The sequence below is a fragment of the Urocitellus parryii genome, chromosome 4 (assembly GCF_045843805.1).
Source record: "Urocitellus parryii isolate mUroPar1 chromosome 4, mUroPar1.hap1, whole genome shotgun sequence".
Classification (NCBI taxonomy): domain Eukaryota; kingdom Metazoa; phylum Chordata; class Mammalia; order Rodentia; family Sciuridae; genus Urocitellus; species Urocitellus parryii.
In genome coordinates this window covers 45,900,751-45,919,687 of record NC_135534.1, presented here as the reverse complement: position 1 = coordinate 45,919,687, position 18,937 = coordinate 45,900,751, and the positions used below count along the sequence as shown (strand labels likewise).

General features: G+C 40.8%; 2 protein-coding genes and 1 non-coding gene across 3 annotated transcripts in view; all 3 read left to right on the top strand.

Moving 5' to 3' along the window:
- Positions 1 to 1,138: 1,138 nt before the first annotated feature.
- On the top strand, positions 1,139 to 15,030 carry Ldha (lactate dehydrogenase A). Its single transcript, XM_026414486.2, has 8 exons — positions 1,139 to 1,246; positions 3,394 to 3,543; positions 5,445 to 5,562; positions 7,846 to 8,019; positions 8,473 to 8,646; positions 9,351 to 9,468; positions 13,615 to 13,738; positions 14,335 to 15,030. The coding sequence occupies exons 2-8, from the start codon at positions 3,418 to 3,420 to the stop codon at positions 14,497 to 14,499; spliced, it is 999 nt and encodes a 332-aa protein (XP_026270271.1). The 5' UTR covers positions 1,139 to 1,246; positions 3,394 to 3,417; the 3' UTR covers positions 14,500 to 15,030.
- Positions 7,144 to 7,243, top strand: LOC113200902 (small nucleolar RNA U13). The gene has a single exon (XR_003303088.1). It is a non-coding gene; the product is annotated as a small nucleolar RNA U13 (small nucleolar RNA).
- Positions 15,031 to 18,591: 3,561 nt separating the features above from the next.
- The window catches only part of LOC113200890 (L-lactate dehydrogenase C chain), a 34,873-nt gene continuing 34,527 nt past the window's right edge, over positions 18,592 to 18,937 (top strand). The window contains exon 1 of the mRNA XM_026414487.2: positions 18,592 to 18,893. The gene's annotated coding sequence lies outside the window, so the exon portion shown is untranslated. The remainder of the gene's footprint in view (positions 18,894 to 18,937) is intronic.

The following is an 18,937-nucleotide window of genomic DNA, read 5'->3' as shown; positions in this document are numbered from 1 at the left end:
TGATGATAAATTAGATGGAAGAGATGCATAGGGCAAGTTTATGGTGGTGTAAGTATAAGTACCCAGCTTCCTTGCCCTCTCTGGGCACTCTAACCTCCCAGCACTTCCAATGTTCAAGACTTTTTAGAAACTTCGGAGCTGGGGGTGTGGCTCAATGGTAAACCATTCGCCTAGTATGCCAGAAAGCCTGCAAGCCAAGTTCACTCCCCAGAAGAATTTTTAAAGCTTTTATAGAGCTTAATCTCCAGCCACCACCCACTTTCCTGGAGGTTTGTGGGAAAGTCTAAAAGTACCCTATATTCACTTGGATTTTCTTATCACTAAGGAAATTCTATAGCTTTATCAAATATGTTTCATATTATACCAAAGTGGGGGAACATTAGAAGATGGGTACCCTGCAAAGAAGAGATGAATGGGGCAGATAAAACACTAGCATGAAAAAAGGCAGAGGTAAAAATGTTTCAAAAGCAAAAATTTGAACTCATAAGTAGCCGGTAGAATAGTGGTTACAGGGGATGGAGAAAGGTGGTGGAGAGATATTAAAATAAAACGCAGCACCAACAGTTCTTGGGTATGGCTGGGACTCATCCTCGTGGGGTGGGGCAATGGGAAGATGCAGACAAGAAGGTAAATTTGACCTCAATCACCCTCCAAGACCAGAAAGGCAAAGTCTCCCTTGTGAGTTTCGGACTTGGAAGGTTTGGCAGTAGGGGAAAAGGAGACGTCCTTTTCCATCAGTCGGACAAACTGACGCTGTGCTAGGTATTTTCCTTCTTTCATTCAACAAATGTTTATGGAGCGCCAGAAGCTGTCCCAGGCATTTGGAAACAGCGATGAAGAAATAGATCACGGATTTCTTGAGAGTAACGTGCAAATTTTACGGAAGAGGAAGCTGAGGGTCTGCCTGACTCTGGTTCACGAATATCGCCCGGGCTCCCATGGCCGGAGGGGCAGCGTGGGGCTTTGGGCACTCCCTTAGATGTCCCGCACGTGGTTTGGCCCGCGGGTCCGCTGTCCGGCTGCGCGCGCCGCCAGGGCCTCTCCATTGCCCCGCCCGGCTGGGCCCCCGCCCCCAGCCCAACCCACACGTGGGTTCCCGCACGTCCGCCTGGCTCCACTCCTGACGTCAGCTTCGAGGTTCCATTTAAGGCCCCTCCCGCGCCCAGCCCTGAGTGCCGGAGACTCTGCTGTAGAGTGCGGATTCTATTGCTGCGCGCCCCCGACGCCTTCTCAACGTGCACTCCCGGTACGGTCAACCCCGAGTACTCTGCACCCGGAGGGGAGGGAGAGCAACTGCTTATGGCTCCTCTGGCCCGCGCTGCCCGCGAAGGGGTCCCTGCTGTCGGGGAGAGGCGCAGCTTCCCAGAAGACGTGGGCGGTGGCCTACCATGCACGGGCTTGGCGTCCACCACACTAGGCTTTTGCCCTAAGCGGCATCTCTGGCCTCTGGCCTCGCTGGGGAGCCGAGCGAGTGACGCCACCGAACCCAGGGTTGATATTCCGGGTGGATGAGGAAGGACAGGAGATCATAGATCTGAGGGTGGAGGATGCCTTCGGGTTTGAAGTTAGCGAACAACGCAAAACTTGTGGTCCGGTTTTGGGAGCTCCCGCTATCCCTAAAGCCTTAGTCCGTCTGGGGAAGGGTTCCTGGATGCCGGAGAAACCCTGAGTGCTGTGCGATTTGAGTTTTTGCCCTGGGACGCTGGAGAGGTGGAGTCTATGGGGATTGCTGTCGCCTTTAGACTATAAGGTGCTCTTTGCGTAAGTGATATTTATTAAGTTGCTGGGGGATCAGAGGCTGTACTAAACGAGGTGCTTGCAAAGATGAAGCAGGCAGAGTTGCAGTACTTCTGCACCTCAGACGGGTCTATTGAGAATAGTATCGCGTGTACCATCTCTTTTTGGCAAAGGGGAAAACCTAGAGTTGGGAGAGAGGGCATCTCTAAGGTCACAGTGAGTGAGTGGCAGAGGTGGGGAAGATAGATCCTCGTTCTGCAAGGCTCTTGCCCCTAGACACAGTCTTGCCCCTACCATAGAAGGAACCTGTGGAGCAGAAGACTGAAGGTTTCAGTGAGGCCGGTTCTTTGCAGGAGAATTCCTCCCTTTAGCCAATAAGTTGCAGAAACCATGCAAGGCTATCTAGAAATAGCAGTGATTTGAGACCCGATTCCATCTTGGTGACTCTGGGCTGCCTGCCTAGAGATCCTGTCTGATATTTTTGCCCTTTAGGACCGAGTCAAAACTAGGCGTGGTGTTTGGGGGGATGTAACATGTGATTCCCTCCAGTGAGTGCAGTGCAGGGTTGGATGGGCAGAGTGGAAGATTCCCTCCCCAAGCTCTGGAATTCAAGGGTTCCACCAAGTACCTGTTAACTTTAAGGCTTCAGACCCTCTGCAGCCATTTCTGCACTTCCTGTGCTGACAAAATTTCCTTATACCGGGCCTCATGACTTTGCACGGCTGAAGCTACACGTGGCTCCTCCTTCCTGCTTGGTTAACAGACGCTAGTCCCTGGTATTGTGATTTGAAGTGTGACTGGTAGCCACCAGGCCAGGGAGGCTGCCAACCCAGCTTCACGTTGTTCACATGTGCTTCAGGGCATTAGTAAGGTCTAAAGTCTGACTGGAGCATGCTCCCTCTGACCCACACAATGGATGGTTGCAGGCTGGGCCGGTGGGGCTTACCCACTCCACCACCCAGCGTCCACGATCCAGCCTACTGCCTATTAATGGCACACTGCCACCAAGTTGCTGCTTTCTCTACCCCACCCCGCAACCTCCGTAAAGCAAAAGCGCATGCGCACTTGCACAAGTTTTCTGTGTCGGGATCTTCCGGATCTGGGCGGGGCGTAAACCCTGGTGCCACATGGGGAGGAAAGCATGCAAGTGTGCAGTGTGCGCAGGCGCCGACCTCACAGCACGTTCCTTTGCTTTTGGGTTGTGCTTGTGGCCGTTAGTGGCGATTTCTGCTTGTACTTTTGGTCCTAAGTTGGGGCTTTGCACTGTACTTGCTTTAGGGTCCTGAGTGGCAGAAAGATAGCTGCCCAGTGTGGGTGGCTCACTGATTTTGTCTGAAGAGCGGCCTACCCTTCTAAGGGCTAATAAGCCAAGATGAGTGATCCCTCAGGAGGCTATACTTATACCCAAACTTCGATATTATTTTTTCATGCCAAGGTGAGGTCCTTCACATCAGATCCTGGTCAGACCAAACCCAGCATTAGACTTTTAAACTCTTTTTGCCACCTTTAGGTTGTTCCTTCTCCATTTTTAGTTATCTCTTGTGAATTTCAGTGGCAAATTCCCAAAAGAAAGTAAAGTAAGCCTTTTTCAAGAACAGCTCTTGGTAAGTAAACAATATTTCAAGAGGATGCAGTGACATTGTTTCTCCCCTATAGATTCCTTTTGGTTCCAAGTCCAAGATGGCAAGTCTCAAGGATCAGCTGATTGTGAATCTTCTTAAGGAAGAACAGGTCCCCCAGAATAAGATTACAGTTGTTGGGGTTGGTGCTGTTGGCATGGCCTGTGCCATCAGTATCTTAATGAAGGTAAGTGAGAGTCCATCACTCTGGAAGCAGATGCCTTGGCTCCATCCTGTCCTCCACCCTCCCCAATAATTGGATTGTCACAGTGTACATTAAAATATGAAGGTTCATGCACTCATTCAAGGAACTTAATGTGAAACAACCTTTGAAACATGGTGAGGTATCAACAGCGTTATCTGAAATAAAAAGTGTCAAAGGTTACATTTTCTAAAATTCATTATATATCCAAATGAAAGGAAGAGTTTATGCCTTTAAATGAGTCAGACTCTCTTAAAGTAATTTTTGAATTGAAAATAACAGTTACATATGATAAAATTAAAATCATCCTATGGGAATTTTTTTTAAATTTTTTTTTTAAACAGGCATGAGTTTATTAGAAGAGATAGGGATAGAAAAAGGAAAAGGGACACTCTTAGGGGAGAGAGTGTATTGCTAAAAGCTTGGTCCTTGTCCCTGATGCCAATCTTAATAACAAGGACATGGTTTTGAGAAAAAGGAAAAAGGAGGTTTATTGCCTTGCTAGCAAAGGAGAATCACATGGGAAACACCACCATACCACCACCTTTCTTTAACAATTTTGTTATCAATTATGGGACTAAAAATTAGAAAAAGAATTTGTGAGTAAAGAACACACTTTACAGTGTTCAAACCTGATTTATATAAAAAATAATTGAAGTACCTATCAATATTAAAGTACTTCAGGTTTATAAGAGTGAAATATGACTTCTGTATTCTGAACATTTATGGATTGAAGGAAGAAGGGACTGAAGGCAGAAATGAGCTGTGCAGAGATCTTATAATAGCAAAGCTCACTCTGTATGCTTTAAAAAAAAATTTTTTTTTAGGTGTAGTTGGACACAATACCTTAATTTATTTGTTTTTATGTGGTGCTGAGTATCAAACTCAAGTCCTCACACACACATGCTAGGCGAGCACTCTACCGCTGAGCTACAACCCCAGCCCCTCTGTATTTGTTCTTAGAAGAAGCCACATAACACACCAACTTTTATTCCTTACCCACTTGATCAGAAATTGATGCTGTTTTCCCTATATGTATGAACCACCTGTGGTCTTTTTTTTGGCCTCTGATTCAGGTATGGGTAAGAGTACCCACTGACCACTTGAAGGTAACTGTTGGTGCTCCTGGTCTAAGATGCACCTATGAATTTTTATAGGTTCAATTGTAAGGATGCTTTTTACCAATATTAAGCAAGGCACAAGTCTTATCTTTGTGCAAAACTGTAAGTATTGGTTCAAATATGAAAAACAACCAGAGAATTTCTCAAGACTTATCACTTTTTTTTTATGGTGGTGGTAAGGGGGGACCAAGGATTGAACCCAGGGGCACTTTACCACTGAGCCACATTCCCAGCCATTTTTGTTTTTATTTTGAGACAAGGTCTCACTAAGTTGCTTTACTAAGTTGCTGAGACTGGCTTTGAACTTGTGATCCTCCTGCCTCAGCCTCTCAGCCTCCCAGCCTCCCAAACTTCAAGGAATACAAGTGTGCACCAAGTGTTGATACTAGTCCATATCACCTATTTAATGACTAGCAAATTCAATGTAAAACTGAATTTGGGATAGAAAATAAAGCAGTTTTTTATAATTAGAAAGCAGTGTTATTGGAGGTAGTTGAAGTTTTATGACTATTGATTGTTCCATTTCCATACCAGCAGTGGTAGCACTTCTGCAGAGGTTGGTTCAGAGGGGAGATAGTGCTATGTATAGACCATCTGTGAGTCAGCTTAAAAAAATGGCAGTCTGCCTCTACTTTGAAGTATATCCTGACACTAACACTGATACTAAAATAGCAGAACTCTCCTGTGTCAGAATTAAGAGAAATTTTTCATTCCAAAAATCTTGATGACAGTCTCCCATTTAACTAAAAATTCTATGTCTTTTAGGACTTGGCAGATGAACTTGCTCTTGTTGATGTCATGGAAGATAAATTGAAGGGAGAGATGATGGATCTCCAGCATGGCAGCCTTTTCCTTAGAACACCAAAAATTGTCTCTGGCAAAGGTTGATTTCAACAAGTTTTATATTGTAGTCCACATTAGATGTAAACTTTCTTTTTGTACAATATTTTATAATAGAAAGCTACTGACTACATGCTAAGATATGACACAAAACCTGGGGGTGGAGAGGTTGGTGAGGAGAGCAGGGCAGAAGCCACAGGCTTAGACTAAGAGACTTTCAATAGACTGATGAATGGACTGGATCTACAGCTTCAGTTGAGAGACTTCTTTGATGGTGACAGAACACACATTGACAAGCCTGGAGGCCTCACAGGTCTGCCTTAGGGCCCACTTGGAGCACACAAACATACAGGGCACATTCTTGTCTTCATAACAGTAGCAAGATGTCCAGGGTGATCTCTAGGGATTCAGCATCTGCAGCCATCACAGGGAACTTGGAGATGCCTTTGTTGAGGGTTTTGGTTGCATGGCTGCAGTCCCTCTTTTTTTTTTTTTTTTAATTTTTTAATATTTATTTTTTAGTTTTCGGCAGACACAACATCTTTGTTTGTATGTGGTGCTGAGGATCGAACCCGGGCCGCACGCATGCTAGGCGAGCGCGCTACGGCTTGAGCCACATCCCCAGCCCTGCAGTCCCTCTTAACAGTCTTCAAGAGCAGGCAACCTTGGATAAATCAGAAAAAAAGCAGATGTAAATATTTTTATTCATCTCAAAGTCCTAGCTCTTAGAAGCTTTTCTTTTTCATACAGGATAGGAGAGTCTTAAAATATATTTACATTGGTACCTATGGATATCAAAGTTCAATCTATACTAAATGGTTTAAAATGGAAATCCAATTAGTGTAATATGTGGAAACCATCTGAACTAGAATGTAATGAATAAAAGTTTCAATCTTTAGGTGCATATTTAACCACATTGCTTTAAAAACTTTTTTTCTTGGGGCTGGGGATATGTGGCTCAGCAGTAGCGCGCTCGCCTGGCATGCGTGCGGCCCCGGTTTGATCCTCAGCACCACATACCAACAAAGATGTTGTGTCCGCTGAGAACTAAAAAATAAATATTAAAAAAAAAAAAAAAAACAACTTTTTTTCTTTGTGGTGTTGGAGCATTTAACCTAGGCCTTGCATATTCTTGGCAAGTACTCTATCACTGAGCTACACCCCCAGCTATCAGATATTTAAGTGTTCTTATTCCCTCACTTCCTTTCACACAGTAACACAAGGTTGAGATCAGAATAAATGAGCCTGTTCAGATATTTTTTACTTGACCCTTTCACACTTAACTAGCACCAGCCTGGGAAATGGGATTTGGGCCCAAATAGTGTCTTTTGGTACTTGAAAGTCCTTAGCAACTCCTAGAGTTAATCATCTTATGCCTTCGGGTATCTAGAAGCAAAATATGTTCGTTAAGTGTAAAGACATCTCTGCCTTTGTTAGTAATCAAGTAGTTAAGTAAAATTAGGAGCAGTGAAGAATAAGAACATTGAACGAAGAGGAAGAATTGGGGATATCTGAGAAGTTGATATATGAGAATCATAAACTTGATTTCTTCCTGTTTCTCTCAGTCGTAGTTATATAAAGTTATAATGTAACTAAAACTACACTACAAGGAAGGTATACACTGGTCGTTTTCAGTTCATAAGTGTGATGATTGGGTTTTGCGTTGGGTGAAATATGCCTTTCTCTAAATGTTGTTAGAATATCAGTGCATTACCCATCTGACATTAAGAATAGAAAACCTGAAAACAAAGGAAAATGTCTAGGAGGCAGTAGGGGCATTTATCTGCCATATATATAAAACCTGCGGGGCTGGAGATGTGGTTGGGGCTGGAGATGTGGCTCAGCGGTAGCGCGCTCGCCTGGCATGCGTGCGGCCCGGGTTCGATCCTTAGCACCACATACCAACAAAGATGTTGTGTCCGCCGAGAACTAAAAAATAAATATTAAAAATTCTCTCTCTCTCTCTCTCTCTCTCTCTCTCTCTCTCTCTCTCCCCCCCTCTCACTCTCTCTTTTAAAAAAAAAAAAAAAAAACCTGCATAAAATTACAGAAGCCAGGTGTAGTGATAATACTGTGATCTCAGTGATTCTACAGGCCGAGGCAGGAGGAATAAAAGTTTAAGGCCTGTAAGGGCAATTTAGGGAGACCCTGTCTCCAACCTGAAGAAAAAGGGAGGGACTTGGGGTGCAGATCAGCAGCAGAGTACTTGCTACATGTGTGTGAGGCCCTGGGTTTGATCCTTAGTACTAAAAAGAGGAACAAATTTTGGTGGCTAGTTAACAGTTCTCTTAAAGGTATTCATCTGATCGTTTTTTTCGTTTTTTAGACTATAATGTGACTGCAAACTCCAAGCTCGTCATTATCACAGCTGGGGCACGTCAGCAAGAGGGAGAAAGCCGTCTTAATTTGGTCCAGCGTAATGTGAACATCTTCAAGTTCATCATTCCCAATGTTGTAAAATACAGCCCACATTGCAAGTTGCTTATTGTTTCCAATCCAGGTAAGACTTAACAGCATAAAACATGAGCTATAGTAAAATTGATAGTATGTTATATTCTATATGCATGTATATATTCATTTATTTCTTGTTGCATTTCCCTCCTGAGAGTGTTTTTGTAAAATAGTTATTATAAAACATTAAAGGGATAAAACATTAAAGGGACAGAATGCCTCTGAACATAGTTGGAACATAAAATCAGTTATTTACCCAAGATCTTATATATGGAATAAGTTTATGAATAATTGTATTCTCTTAATTGGTGCAGTTTATTCTCATAAAATAATACTTGACTGCTTGGTAGACTTGATATGTAGTACAGAGACTTCAAAATATTAACAAAAATATCAATTAGTCATGAGCAGTATCAAGATCCATATAGAACCATATATCTGTAGTGGCTAATCATTATCTAATGAATTACCTAATGTCTTTGCCTGAATGTTGTCTTCACAGTGGATATCTTGACCTATGTGGCTTGGAAGATAAGTGGCTTTCCCAAAAACCGTGTTATTGGAAGTGGTTGCAATCTCGATTCAGCACGATTCCGTTACCTGATGGGGGAAAGGCTGGGAGTTCACCCATTAAGCTGTCATGGGTGGGTCCTTGGGGAGCATGGAGACTCTAGTGGTAAGCATGAGTTATTTTCTGCTTTTATTTACAAAAAGATTGCATTAAAAAATACAGGTATTTTTATTATTAAATTAGACCCTAAGTCAAGTATCCCTTAATCAGGATAGACAGGTTTCCTGGAAACTACCATTTATATAATTATATGCTAAGAATTAAGATTTTAGCCATATTATATGACATTTTTTGGCAAGGAGAACAGAATGAAATTTTACTTTTATGGAAGTAAATAACTAGACTTGTTATTTCTTCAGAATCGAACTTAGGTCCTCATGTATGCTTATCACACACTTTATCCTTGTATATCCCATAACCCCCAACATGTGAAAACCATAGTTCTTATAATAACTTTAGTCATTTATGCTTGACTTGAACTGCTTATCCCTGAAAAAGTCAGCCACCCCAAGTGGAGTTCAAGAAAGTATTTTGGTACTGTGCAGAGTTCTGAGTTCCTTATGTTAATAAAATTTCCCTTATGTTTGTGTGCCATCTTTATATTTCAAATATATGAACTAAACATTCCAACAAATGAGGGAAATGGGTTGAAATATATAATTTTTGTTATATAATCTAAATAAATGAAAATCTAATAGTAAAGACATTGGTTTTGACCATTTGTGTGTAATCTAACCCTTCAGCAGATAGGAGAATTAAAAATAGTATCTTGATGCATAAAAATAACTGTGCTGTACAATTTCTTTTAGTGCCTGTGTGGAGTGGAGTGAATGTTGCTGGTGTCTCCTTGAAGAATCTGCACCCAGATTTAGGCACTGATGCAGATAAGGAACATTGGAAAGAGGTTCATAAGCAGGTGGTTGACAGGTAATAAGTTTCATAATCTGGCAATATAGGAGGTTAAAATTTATTATTTTTATATAAAAGATTTAATTTTTTTGTGATACTAGAGATTGAACCCAGGGATACTATACCACTGAGCAACATCCCCTACCCATTTAAAAATTTTTTTGAGACGGGATCTCACTAAAATAATCTGGCCTTGAACTTGCAATCCTCCTGCCTCAGCCTCCCAAGTTAATGGAATTACAGGTTGTAACATTAAAGTGCTATCCTATGTGTGCAGATGATGAATCTGGCAGGTCAGATCCAAAAGACAATAAAAATATACTCTTTATACAAGATGGCATTTATTTTAGTAATAATACAGAAGTAAAAGAAAAAGTGATAGGCAAGAGAAAAAGAAAGGACAGTATTATCACCGGCATGTGGGAAACACACCTGAAGTCATGGAACAGGAGAGTTCCTGGGCAGCTTTTCAGGTTCCTGACTAGGAAGTCCCCAGCAGAGCATCCTCTCCAGTGGTAAGACCCCATAGGGCTTCTTAAATACAAATTAGAACAAAGAAAACTTCATTCTAACAACTACCCATCCCCTCAAGGACACTTCATCACCACTAGTACTGGCCAGATTTCCTAGGGAGGGAGTGGTGGCCTTGAGGTAAGTGAGTGTCCCAGTGAGCCAGCCAAACCCACTAGGAAGTCAGCATTCTTTAGATGTTCCATCAAGGATGTGTGAAGGTCCTGGCAGGCACATGGACAGGGAAGATCTTTAATATTTTCCTTAGCCCTTTCAGGTGTATGCCACCAGGCCCTGCTATTTTAATAGTGTTTATGTCTGAATACTTTGAGATAACTTGTCCCCCCCCCCCCGCCCCCACTGGTACTAGGAATATCCAGGGCCTTGCACATGCTAAACAAGTGCTCTACTGCTGAGCTAAATCCCAGTCATTTTTTAATTCCTTTTTTATTTTGAAATGGTTCGGGCTGGTCTCGAACTTGCCATGGTCTTCTACCTTGGCGTAGCTGGGATCAGAGGCATGTGGGAGCCTGGCAACCCTTGTTTTCTTAAGCTTTGTTAAAGATCATAGTAGAAAGACAAAGGTAAAAACAACAAAAAGAATAGCTAAAATGAAAAATAGAGTACCAAATGCTGGCAAGATTATGCAGAGCAGATATTAGGTTCCTCATACATTGTTGGTTGAAATGTAAAATTCAACCAACATTGGAAAACACCATTCTGGAAAACAGTTGGTTAAAATTAAAAATGAGTTTTTTATACAACCCAGCAATTTCATATAATGGGTCCCAGAGAAATAAAACACCCATAAACAGATAAAAATATTAAAAATTACAGGTATTTTTAATGCTAAAATCTTTTTTAAAATGCCATAATTCTCTGTAATCTGATAAATCTTTGCTTGTATTTTAAACTATTAAAATTCAACAAATAAGTTTGTCTGCCCTACTGGGATATGAGTCTTTACTTCAACATATATGATTTATTCACTTAGAAATAACTTTTTTTTTTTTTTTTTGGTGGTACTGGGGATTAAACCCAGGGTGCTCTAAGACCGTGCTACATCCACAGCCCCTTTTTATTTTTTAATCTTTTTGGTACTGGGGATTGAACCAAGGATGCTCAGTCACTGACTGAACCACATCCCCAGCCCTTTTCCTTTTTAAAATTTTTTTCATTTAATATTTTTTTAGTTGTCAATGAACCTTTATTTTATTTATTTACATGTGGTGCTGAGAATCAAACCCAGGGCCTCACACATGGTAGACAAGCACTCTATCACTGAGCCACAACCCCAGCCCTTTTTGTATTTTATGCAGAAATAAAGTCTCACTGAGTTGCTCAGGGTTTTTCTAAATTGCTGAGGCTGGAGGCTGGCTTTGAATTCTCTATCCTCTTGCCTTTGTCTCCTGAGCCTCTGGGATCACAGGCATGCACCACAGCACCTGGCTTTTTTTTTTTAAGGTTTTTTTTTTTTTTTCTTTTTTAGTGTGTGTGTGTGTGTGTGTGTGTGTTGCTGGTGATTGAACCCAGGGCCTTGTGCATGCAAGGCAAGCAACAGTCTACCAACTGAGCTATATTCCCACCCGCCCCTTTGATACAGAGTGTTGCTAAATTGCTTAGGGCCTTACTAAGGCTGGCTTTGATGTTGTGTTCCTCTGCCTCACTTAGTCTCCTAAATCCTGGAATTACAAGGGTGCACTACCTTCCTGACTTTTTTATTTTGAGATCAGGTCTCTCCAAGTCACCTAGACTGGCCTCAAACTTGTGATACTCCTGCCTTAGCTCCTGAGTAGCTGGGATTACTGGAATGTGCCACTGTACCTGGCAAGAAAAACCTTTAAAATCCAAGTTATTTTTTTTGGTACCAGGGATTGAACTCACAGGCACTTGGCGACTGAGTCATCCCCAGCCATATTTTGTATTTTATTTAGAGAAGAGTCTCATTGAGTTGCTTAGTGCCTTGCCATTGCTGAGGCTGGCTTTGAATTTGCGATCCTCCTGCCTCAGCCTCCTGAGCTGCTGGGATTACAGGCCTGGGCCACCACACATCAGGAGGCTGAGGCAGACGAATGGCAAAATTGAGGGTAGTCTGGGCAATTTAGCAAGATCCTGTCTCAAAATAAAATAGAAAAAAGAACTGGGGATATAGCTCAGAGGTAGAGCATTTGCCTAGCATGTGCAAGGCCCTGGGTTCCATCTCCAGGAAAACACACACACACACACGCACACAGAAACAGATAGCTTCTTTATTCAGATGATAATAAAGTTATATGCCCATGTCTAGATATGCTAGAAACATGGTACACTAACAAGTATTTACTAACAAATTGTTGAAATAGGGAAGTTTTCTACATGGCATTATTTACTTGTAAACTGTGGTTATGTGTGGACCTTAGGTCTATCAATTAGTCCTTGGTTCAGGATATATTTTTATACAAGTACTATGTGCTGTTTGTGCCACTAGAGCTCCTTATATTTTCATAATTGGTCTAGCAAGGCTCTCTCATTTGTATTTGATTAGTTAAATAAAACCTGTTAACTTACCACCCAGCCAAGAGACTTTAACATTAGCTATCAGCTGGTATAATATTCCTTGGGTCAGAATTAACTAGTCTGCTGGTGTTTGAAAATACTGGAAGTGAATTTTTGCCCCACTCCCTATTCAACTATCTCCCTGTCACTCCCAATTGAAATAATTTTATAATCAACATGCTGTGTGCAATCTTTTAATCTTTCTGTATTTACCGTTTTCATTTGAAATGCTGGCAATTGAATCCTGGTCTTTGTGCATGCTAGGCAAACATTTTACCACTGAGCTACTTCCTCAGCTGCCCCTGGGTGTTCTCTTTTTTATTTTTTATTTTTTCCAGCAATGGGGAATGAACCCAGGGGTTCTTTATCACTGAGCTACATCTTCAGCCCATTTTTTTTAATTTTGAGACAGGATCTTGCTAAATTGACCTCCAACTTGCTATCCTCCTGCCTCGACTTCCTGAGTCACTGGATTACAAGCATGTGCCACCATTCCTCAGCCCTGGATTTACTTTTTAAAATCTAGCAGTACACTTCTTTTTTTCTTTTCTTTGCTACCACCACTCTTTGTACTACATTTCTTCATCCCACACAACTCCCCTTGGTACTAGGGATTGAACCCAAGGATGTTCTACTTCTGAGCTACATCCAACCCCAGCCCTTTTTATTTTTTGCGACAAGGTCTTGCTAAGTTGTTGGCTGGCCTTGAACCCAACTCTAAAATTCCCGAGTTGCTTGGATTACACATGTACGCCACTATTCCTGGCTCAATATTTCTAATAATCACCAGTTTACCACTATGTTGGTAGCTATAATTGATTAGTTATGACAGTTATGTAATATTCCTTTGTGTCAGAATACCAGAATTTATTCATTCTGTTGGAGGGCAGTGTACTTGTTACCTTTTTTTTTTTGCCATTCCTAATAGTATTGTTGTGAACATTCCTGTTCAGTGATGTTCTGGTGTATATGCAAGGGTTACCCTTAGAAGTATAATGCAACTTTTTGGCATTATTTACTATAAAGCATGTGTTCAGTGAAACCTTTGTTTTCCTTTGTTTCTTCCTCCTGTTTTTTTCTGCCCTTCCCTATTCTTCCTTACCCTTCCCTATTCTGTAGCGCTTATGAGGTGATCAAACTAAAAGGCTATACATCCTGGGCCATTGGACTGTCTGTGGCAGATTTGGCAGAAAGTATAATGAAGAATCTTAGACGGGTGCATCCAATTTCCACCATGATTAAGGTAGGTCCATGTAGTGATACGTTGTATTTGAATACTTATTTCTGTTTTGCTTTTGTTTCTGTTGCTGTTGTGGTTGTGAGGAAAACCCCCACCACTGAGCTATATCCCCAGCCCTATTTCCTGGTTTTTTGGAAAAGATTCTTCTGAGAAAGCAGGTTAAGGGAAGTCCTGTTCACTGAAGTGAAATAACTTAATGCACTCAGAACTTTGGAAATAAATGATTGATATGTAGGATAAATGTCCACACATATATACTTGATAACTTGACTGAAAAACTTGTTATGTTTAAATAGATAGAAGTCTATAGGAGACAGATTTTGTCATTGGGAAAAATAGAAATCACTGTTACTTACCACAATGTTGCATAATAAATATTGGGAAGTACTGTGTATAATAATAATAGTTTTTCTTTAAATATATATATGTTGTTGGTGTTTTTAGTGGTTTTCTTTTACATTCTTGATTATATAAGTGAACATCTGGAAATAAATTTCTGCTTATTAAGTCAAATAAACTTCATAATGGCAAAGAATGTAAGTCTTGGGAAACCCCAGATTGTATAGATAAAATGTAAATTATTTTCTTTTTGTTTTCAGGGTCTCTATGGAATAAAGGATGATGTTTTTCTAAGTGTGCCTTGCATCTTGGGACAAAATGGAATCTCAGATGTTGTGAAGGTGAATTTGACTCCTGAGGAAGAGGCACGTTTGAAGAAGAGTGCAGATACACTTTGGGGAATCCAAAAAGAGCTGCAGTTTTAAAGGCTTCTAATGTCATACCACTTCACTGTCTAGGATACAACAGGATTTTAGTTGGAGGTGTGCATGTTGTCCTTTTTATCTGTTCTGAGATTAAAGCAGATGGCCTGGGAAAAACATCAATTTTCTAAAGTTACAAATAGGAATGGCGTATAAAACCCTACAGATATCCTGATGCTGGATAGTACTTAATTTGTGTAGTCCTAAAATAGTGTAAAATAGTTCCACCATCTCTGAGATACCACTGCCAATGTTGCACAACATTGTGCATGTTGTGTGATATACCTTCATCAAACATGCCTAGTCCAATTTTGTTTTTTTTTTTTTTTCATTCAGTCACATCCTGGGATCCAATGTTAAATCCAATATCACATGTCTTATGTATAACTGTTCTAAAGGATTTTATTTTGTGTATTATATGTATCTGTAGTGTACATTTCCATATAATGTAAAAGAAAGATCTACAAATGAACATTACAACCAGCTATCCAAGTGTCATACCAACTGAAATATCAAATAAACCTTGAACAGTGACTATTCTATTAAATTCTTTTTATTTAATTTTGTGGTGCTGGGGATTGAACCCAGGGCCTGTGCATGTGGGGCAAGCACTGTATCAACTGAGCTACATCCCTAGCCCTTATTTTTATTTTGAGACAGGGTTTTGCAGAGTTGCTGAGGCTGGTCTTGAACTTTGGATCCTCCTGCCTCGGTCTCCCAAGTTGCTGGGATTATAGGCATATGCTACCACTCCTCACCAATTTAAGATATAAAGTCATAAAGGTGCCATTTTTTTGTTGTTATATTACTCAGAAGTAATAGGCTCTTCATGGACAACCCTGCAATATGGGATACTATTTACTACTGAGTAGACTTGAGTTTAATATGAATTTATGTTAAGGGTATAATTAGATTGTGTTAGTTTGGTACCATTTCCATTATAATCTATAGTTCCACTATATTAAGCCCAAGGTATTACATATTTGTTATTAAATCAAGTAGTCTTGGTGATTCTCTACTCAAATGTCTTATTAAATTTTCCCTCAAAATAGTTTTGTAAATCACCCTTATTCAGGCCTGAATATTGCCATCATTTCTGACTCAGGCTTTTATTCCCCAAAGTTTTCTTCTTCAGGGCTAGTTAAAAGAAAATTATGGCTTTTTTTCTCTCAAATGACAAGCTTGGTCAAGGTAGTCTTGACAGTGCTATTTTAATTGGATTTGCTATCCTGTACACTTTAATTGCAGCCTTGCTAAGATAAAATTTATATACCATAAAATGTACTTTAAAATTTTTTTTAGTTGTAGATAGACACAATTACCTTTATTTTATTTATTGATTTTTAGGTGGTGCTGAGGATCAAACCCAGTGCCTCACACATGCTATACAAGTGCTCTGCCACTGAGCTACAACCATGCCTGCCCAAAATTTGCTCTTAAAATGTACAACTCTTGGGCTGGGGTTGTGGCTCAGTGCTTTCTTAGCATGTGTGAGGCACTAGGTTTGATTCTCAGCCCCACATCTAAATAAAATGAAGGTCCACTGACAACTAAAAGAAATATTTAAAAAAGTGTACAATTCTTTGGATTTAATTACCCCCAAAGAAACCAGAATATTTCCATGGGCTTTGTGATCCTTGAGGTAACTTCAGTTTTATTTTTAAAAAATTGTTTAGATGTTGATGGACCTTTATTTTATTCATTTATTTATATGTGGTTCTGAGAATCAAATTCATTACCTCACATGCTAGACAAGTACTCTACCACTGGGCTACAATCCCAGCCCCTCAGTTTTATTTTTAAAAAAATCCATATTTTAATGTCATTTGATACAATAAATTAGACAATATGAACATGATTGAAAAATAAGTGAAATAGACTTACTCAATCTTTCATGAATTCAGATTTAATCTTGTAAACTTTCATCATTTTCTGCAACAATAAGTGCTCTGGGTTCACCAAGTACCTTCCTGCCCCAACAAGGAATAGGCCAACTCTACAAGGAGACCTTTTTTTTTCATATCTTTAGGAAGTGGATTAAGCAGGTCTTAGCCCCACCTCACACAGGCTTTTAGTGGAGAAGAAAATGAGTTGCTCAGCACATGGTCCTCATTTTTTTTCTCCTCCTATAGCCATAAAAATTAAACTATCAGGACTCAAAAGCCACATTCCAGTCTAGGGTTATAGCTCAGTGGTAGAGCGCTTGCCTCACATGCATGAGGCCCTAGGTTCTATCCTCAGCACCACATAAAGATAAATAAAAATGAAGATGTTGTGTTCATCTACAACTAAATATTTAAACAATAGATTCTCTCAAGATTCTTTACTGAGTGCCTACTATATAATACGATAGATGTTGCAATATACAAGAATAAGTAAAAATGAAATCTTGACTATTTTGACATTACTGCAATAAAAATGTCAATTAAGCTTGGAGAGATATTAAAAGCCACTTCTCTTCACGATTACCAAGGGGATATATCATTTGGCCACCAGGAGCCTGAGGGAAGTATACAGCTTGTTTATTTATTTATGTACTGGGGATTGAACCAAGGGGCATTAACCACTGAGATAATCCCCAGTCTCACTAAATTGCTGAGGTTGGCCTTGAACTTGTGATTCTCCTGCCTTCCTTGTCTGAGCTACTGGGATTACAGGTATGCACCAGCATGCCTAGCAACAGCTTGATTTTTTTTTTTTTTTGTTGTGATACCCAGAGTCTTGTGCATGCTACAAGTGCTCTACCACTGAGCTACATCTCTAGCCTATTTTGCAATTTTTTTTATTTTTTATTTTATTTATTTATTTTTAGTTGGATTTGGTTAAGTTGCCCAGGCTGTTCTGAAACATACTATTATGTTGGGATTGCAGGCATTGTGCCACCAGGCCTGACCACAGCTTGAATTTGCAGGCCATCTAGGTCAGCAGTGTTCCTCAGCCCTGAGGTTGCTGGGGAAGCACACAAGCAAGTTGTGGTACCTATGTGCAGATGCCACTCCTGTGTGCTACTTATGGGGAGCTTCTAATTTTGGTCTTGTAGTAGGTTGAGAAAAGTGCCATAAGAGAAACAGGAGAGAAATTGGAAATTGTGGTAGTTGACACAATTGTCAAGGAAAGCTGGAAGTGCAGTTTAGTGAGCCAAAACTGAAAATGAGGAATTAACCTCAAAGGATGGGCAAACAACTTTCCAGATATAGAGAACATTAAAATGTTCTGAGCCCCCCCCACCCCACCCCCCCGACCAAAAAAAAAAAAAAAAAAAAAAAAAAAAGGTTGTCCAAAGTGTAATTGGAGAGAGTTTGGTGAGTGTTTTAAAGTTGGAGGGGTAGAAGGAGGTCAAATCTTGAAGGTCTTTTTGGTTATTCTAAGTATAATGGAAAGCCAAGGAAGTGTTTTAAGCAGAGTTATTGCATGTTCTGCACTACATTACACACACAACCCACAGATCATTACATGGAAAATAGATTATCATTTATATATTGACAGGTTCATATGCAAATACTAGACAAAAAAATGATGGAGGAATTGTGTCCCCTTCTGTGAGTTATAAATTGTTGGTGTTGAACCCTTAGAAAGCACCCTTAGAAAACTAGACATGGCCTTTTCATGTCATTAATGTTCTCTGTTCTCTCAAGAGAAATCCAAACTTTATTTCAGCACGTGGTCCTAAAGCTACAGAGGTCAATATGTCATAAAGTGACTGCAAGTAAATGCTTGGATAAGGGTGTGACGAGTGCACCATCGAAAAATATGTTTCTCAAACTTCGGGATGGTAATTCCCAAGTCCAACTTTAAATTCCTTTCATCCCAGGGGCCCAGATTCGTTCAGCATGTCCTCTCGTCTCAGAAAACAGTAAATTGGGCTGGTTCAGGCCATGAGCTCCGCGGCCGAGGCAATTCCCCAGCTGGCTGCCCATCTTCAGTAGTCTGGCTGCCATCAGCTGTAGCTCAGTTACCTGGTCATAGTTGGGAGACATTTCCCACGCCGAGGATGCCCACCCCTTGCCGATGCGCCTGCGCTTGGGCCGGCCGGGGGCGGGGCTTGCGTGCTGACGTTCAGGGCCGCGCGAGGCGGCCAACTGTAACGGTTGCTGGGCTTCGCACCTGAACAGTTGTTGGTGTATTTTTCTGGGGTCACTTTTTACTTTCTTAAAGGTGGCGCGTTGTGCTTTGGGGGTTGTATGTACTGAATTGAGCCAAGAAGAGCGTTTGTGAGCGTCTGGTGCTGAGTGAAAATAGTGGCTGGGAACGAGGAGGGTTTAGAAATCGTTGGTGCCCCGTTCCCTACCACTGATTATTTATTGAGTGTTCCTTGCTTTACCCCACACTCTTTGACCAGGATTTTTTTTCTTGGGTTTCTTTCCACCTCTGTGTCTTCCATTCTGCGAACTCAAAAGGTAGTTCCTTAGATATCGTAACTGTGAAAGGGATGGATTTAGGG

Coding starts and splice junctions, on each gene's coding strand:
- Ldha (XM_026414486.2), top strand. CDS start 3,418: ATGGCAAGTCTCAAGGATCAGCTGATTGTGAATCTTCTTAAGGAAGAA. Junction 3,544..5,444: donor CCATCAGTATCTTAATGAAG/GTAAGTGAGAGT, acceptor TATGTCTTTTAG/GACTTGGCAGATGAACTTGC. Junction 9,469..13,614: donor CATAAGCAGGTGGTTGACAG/GTAATAAGTTTC, acceptor CCTATTCTGTAG/CGCTTATGAGGTGATCAAAC.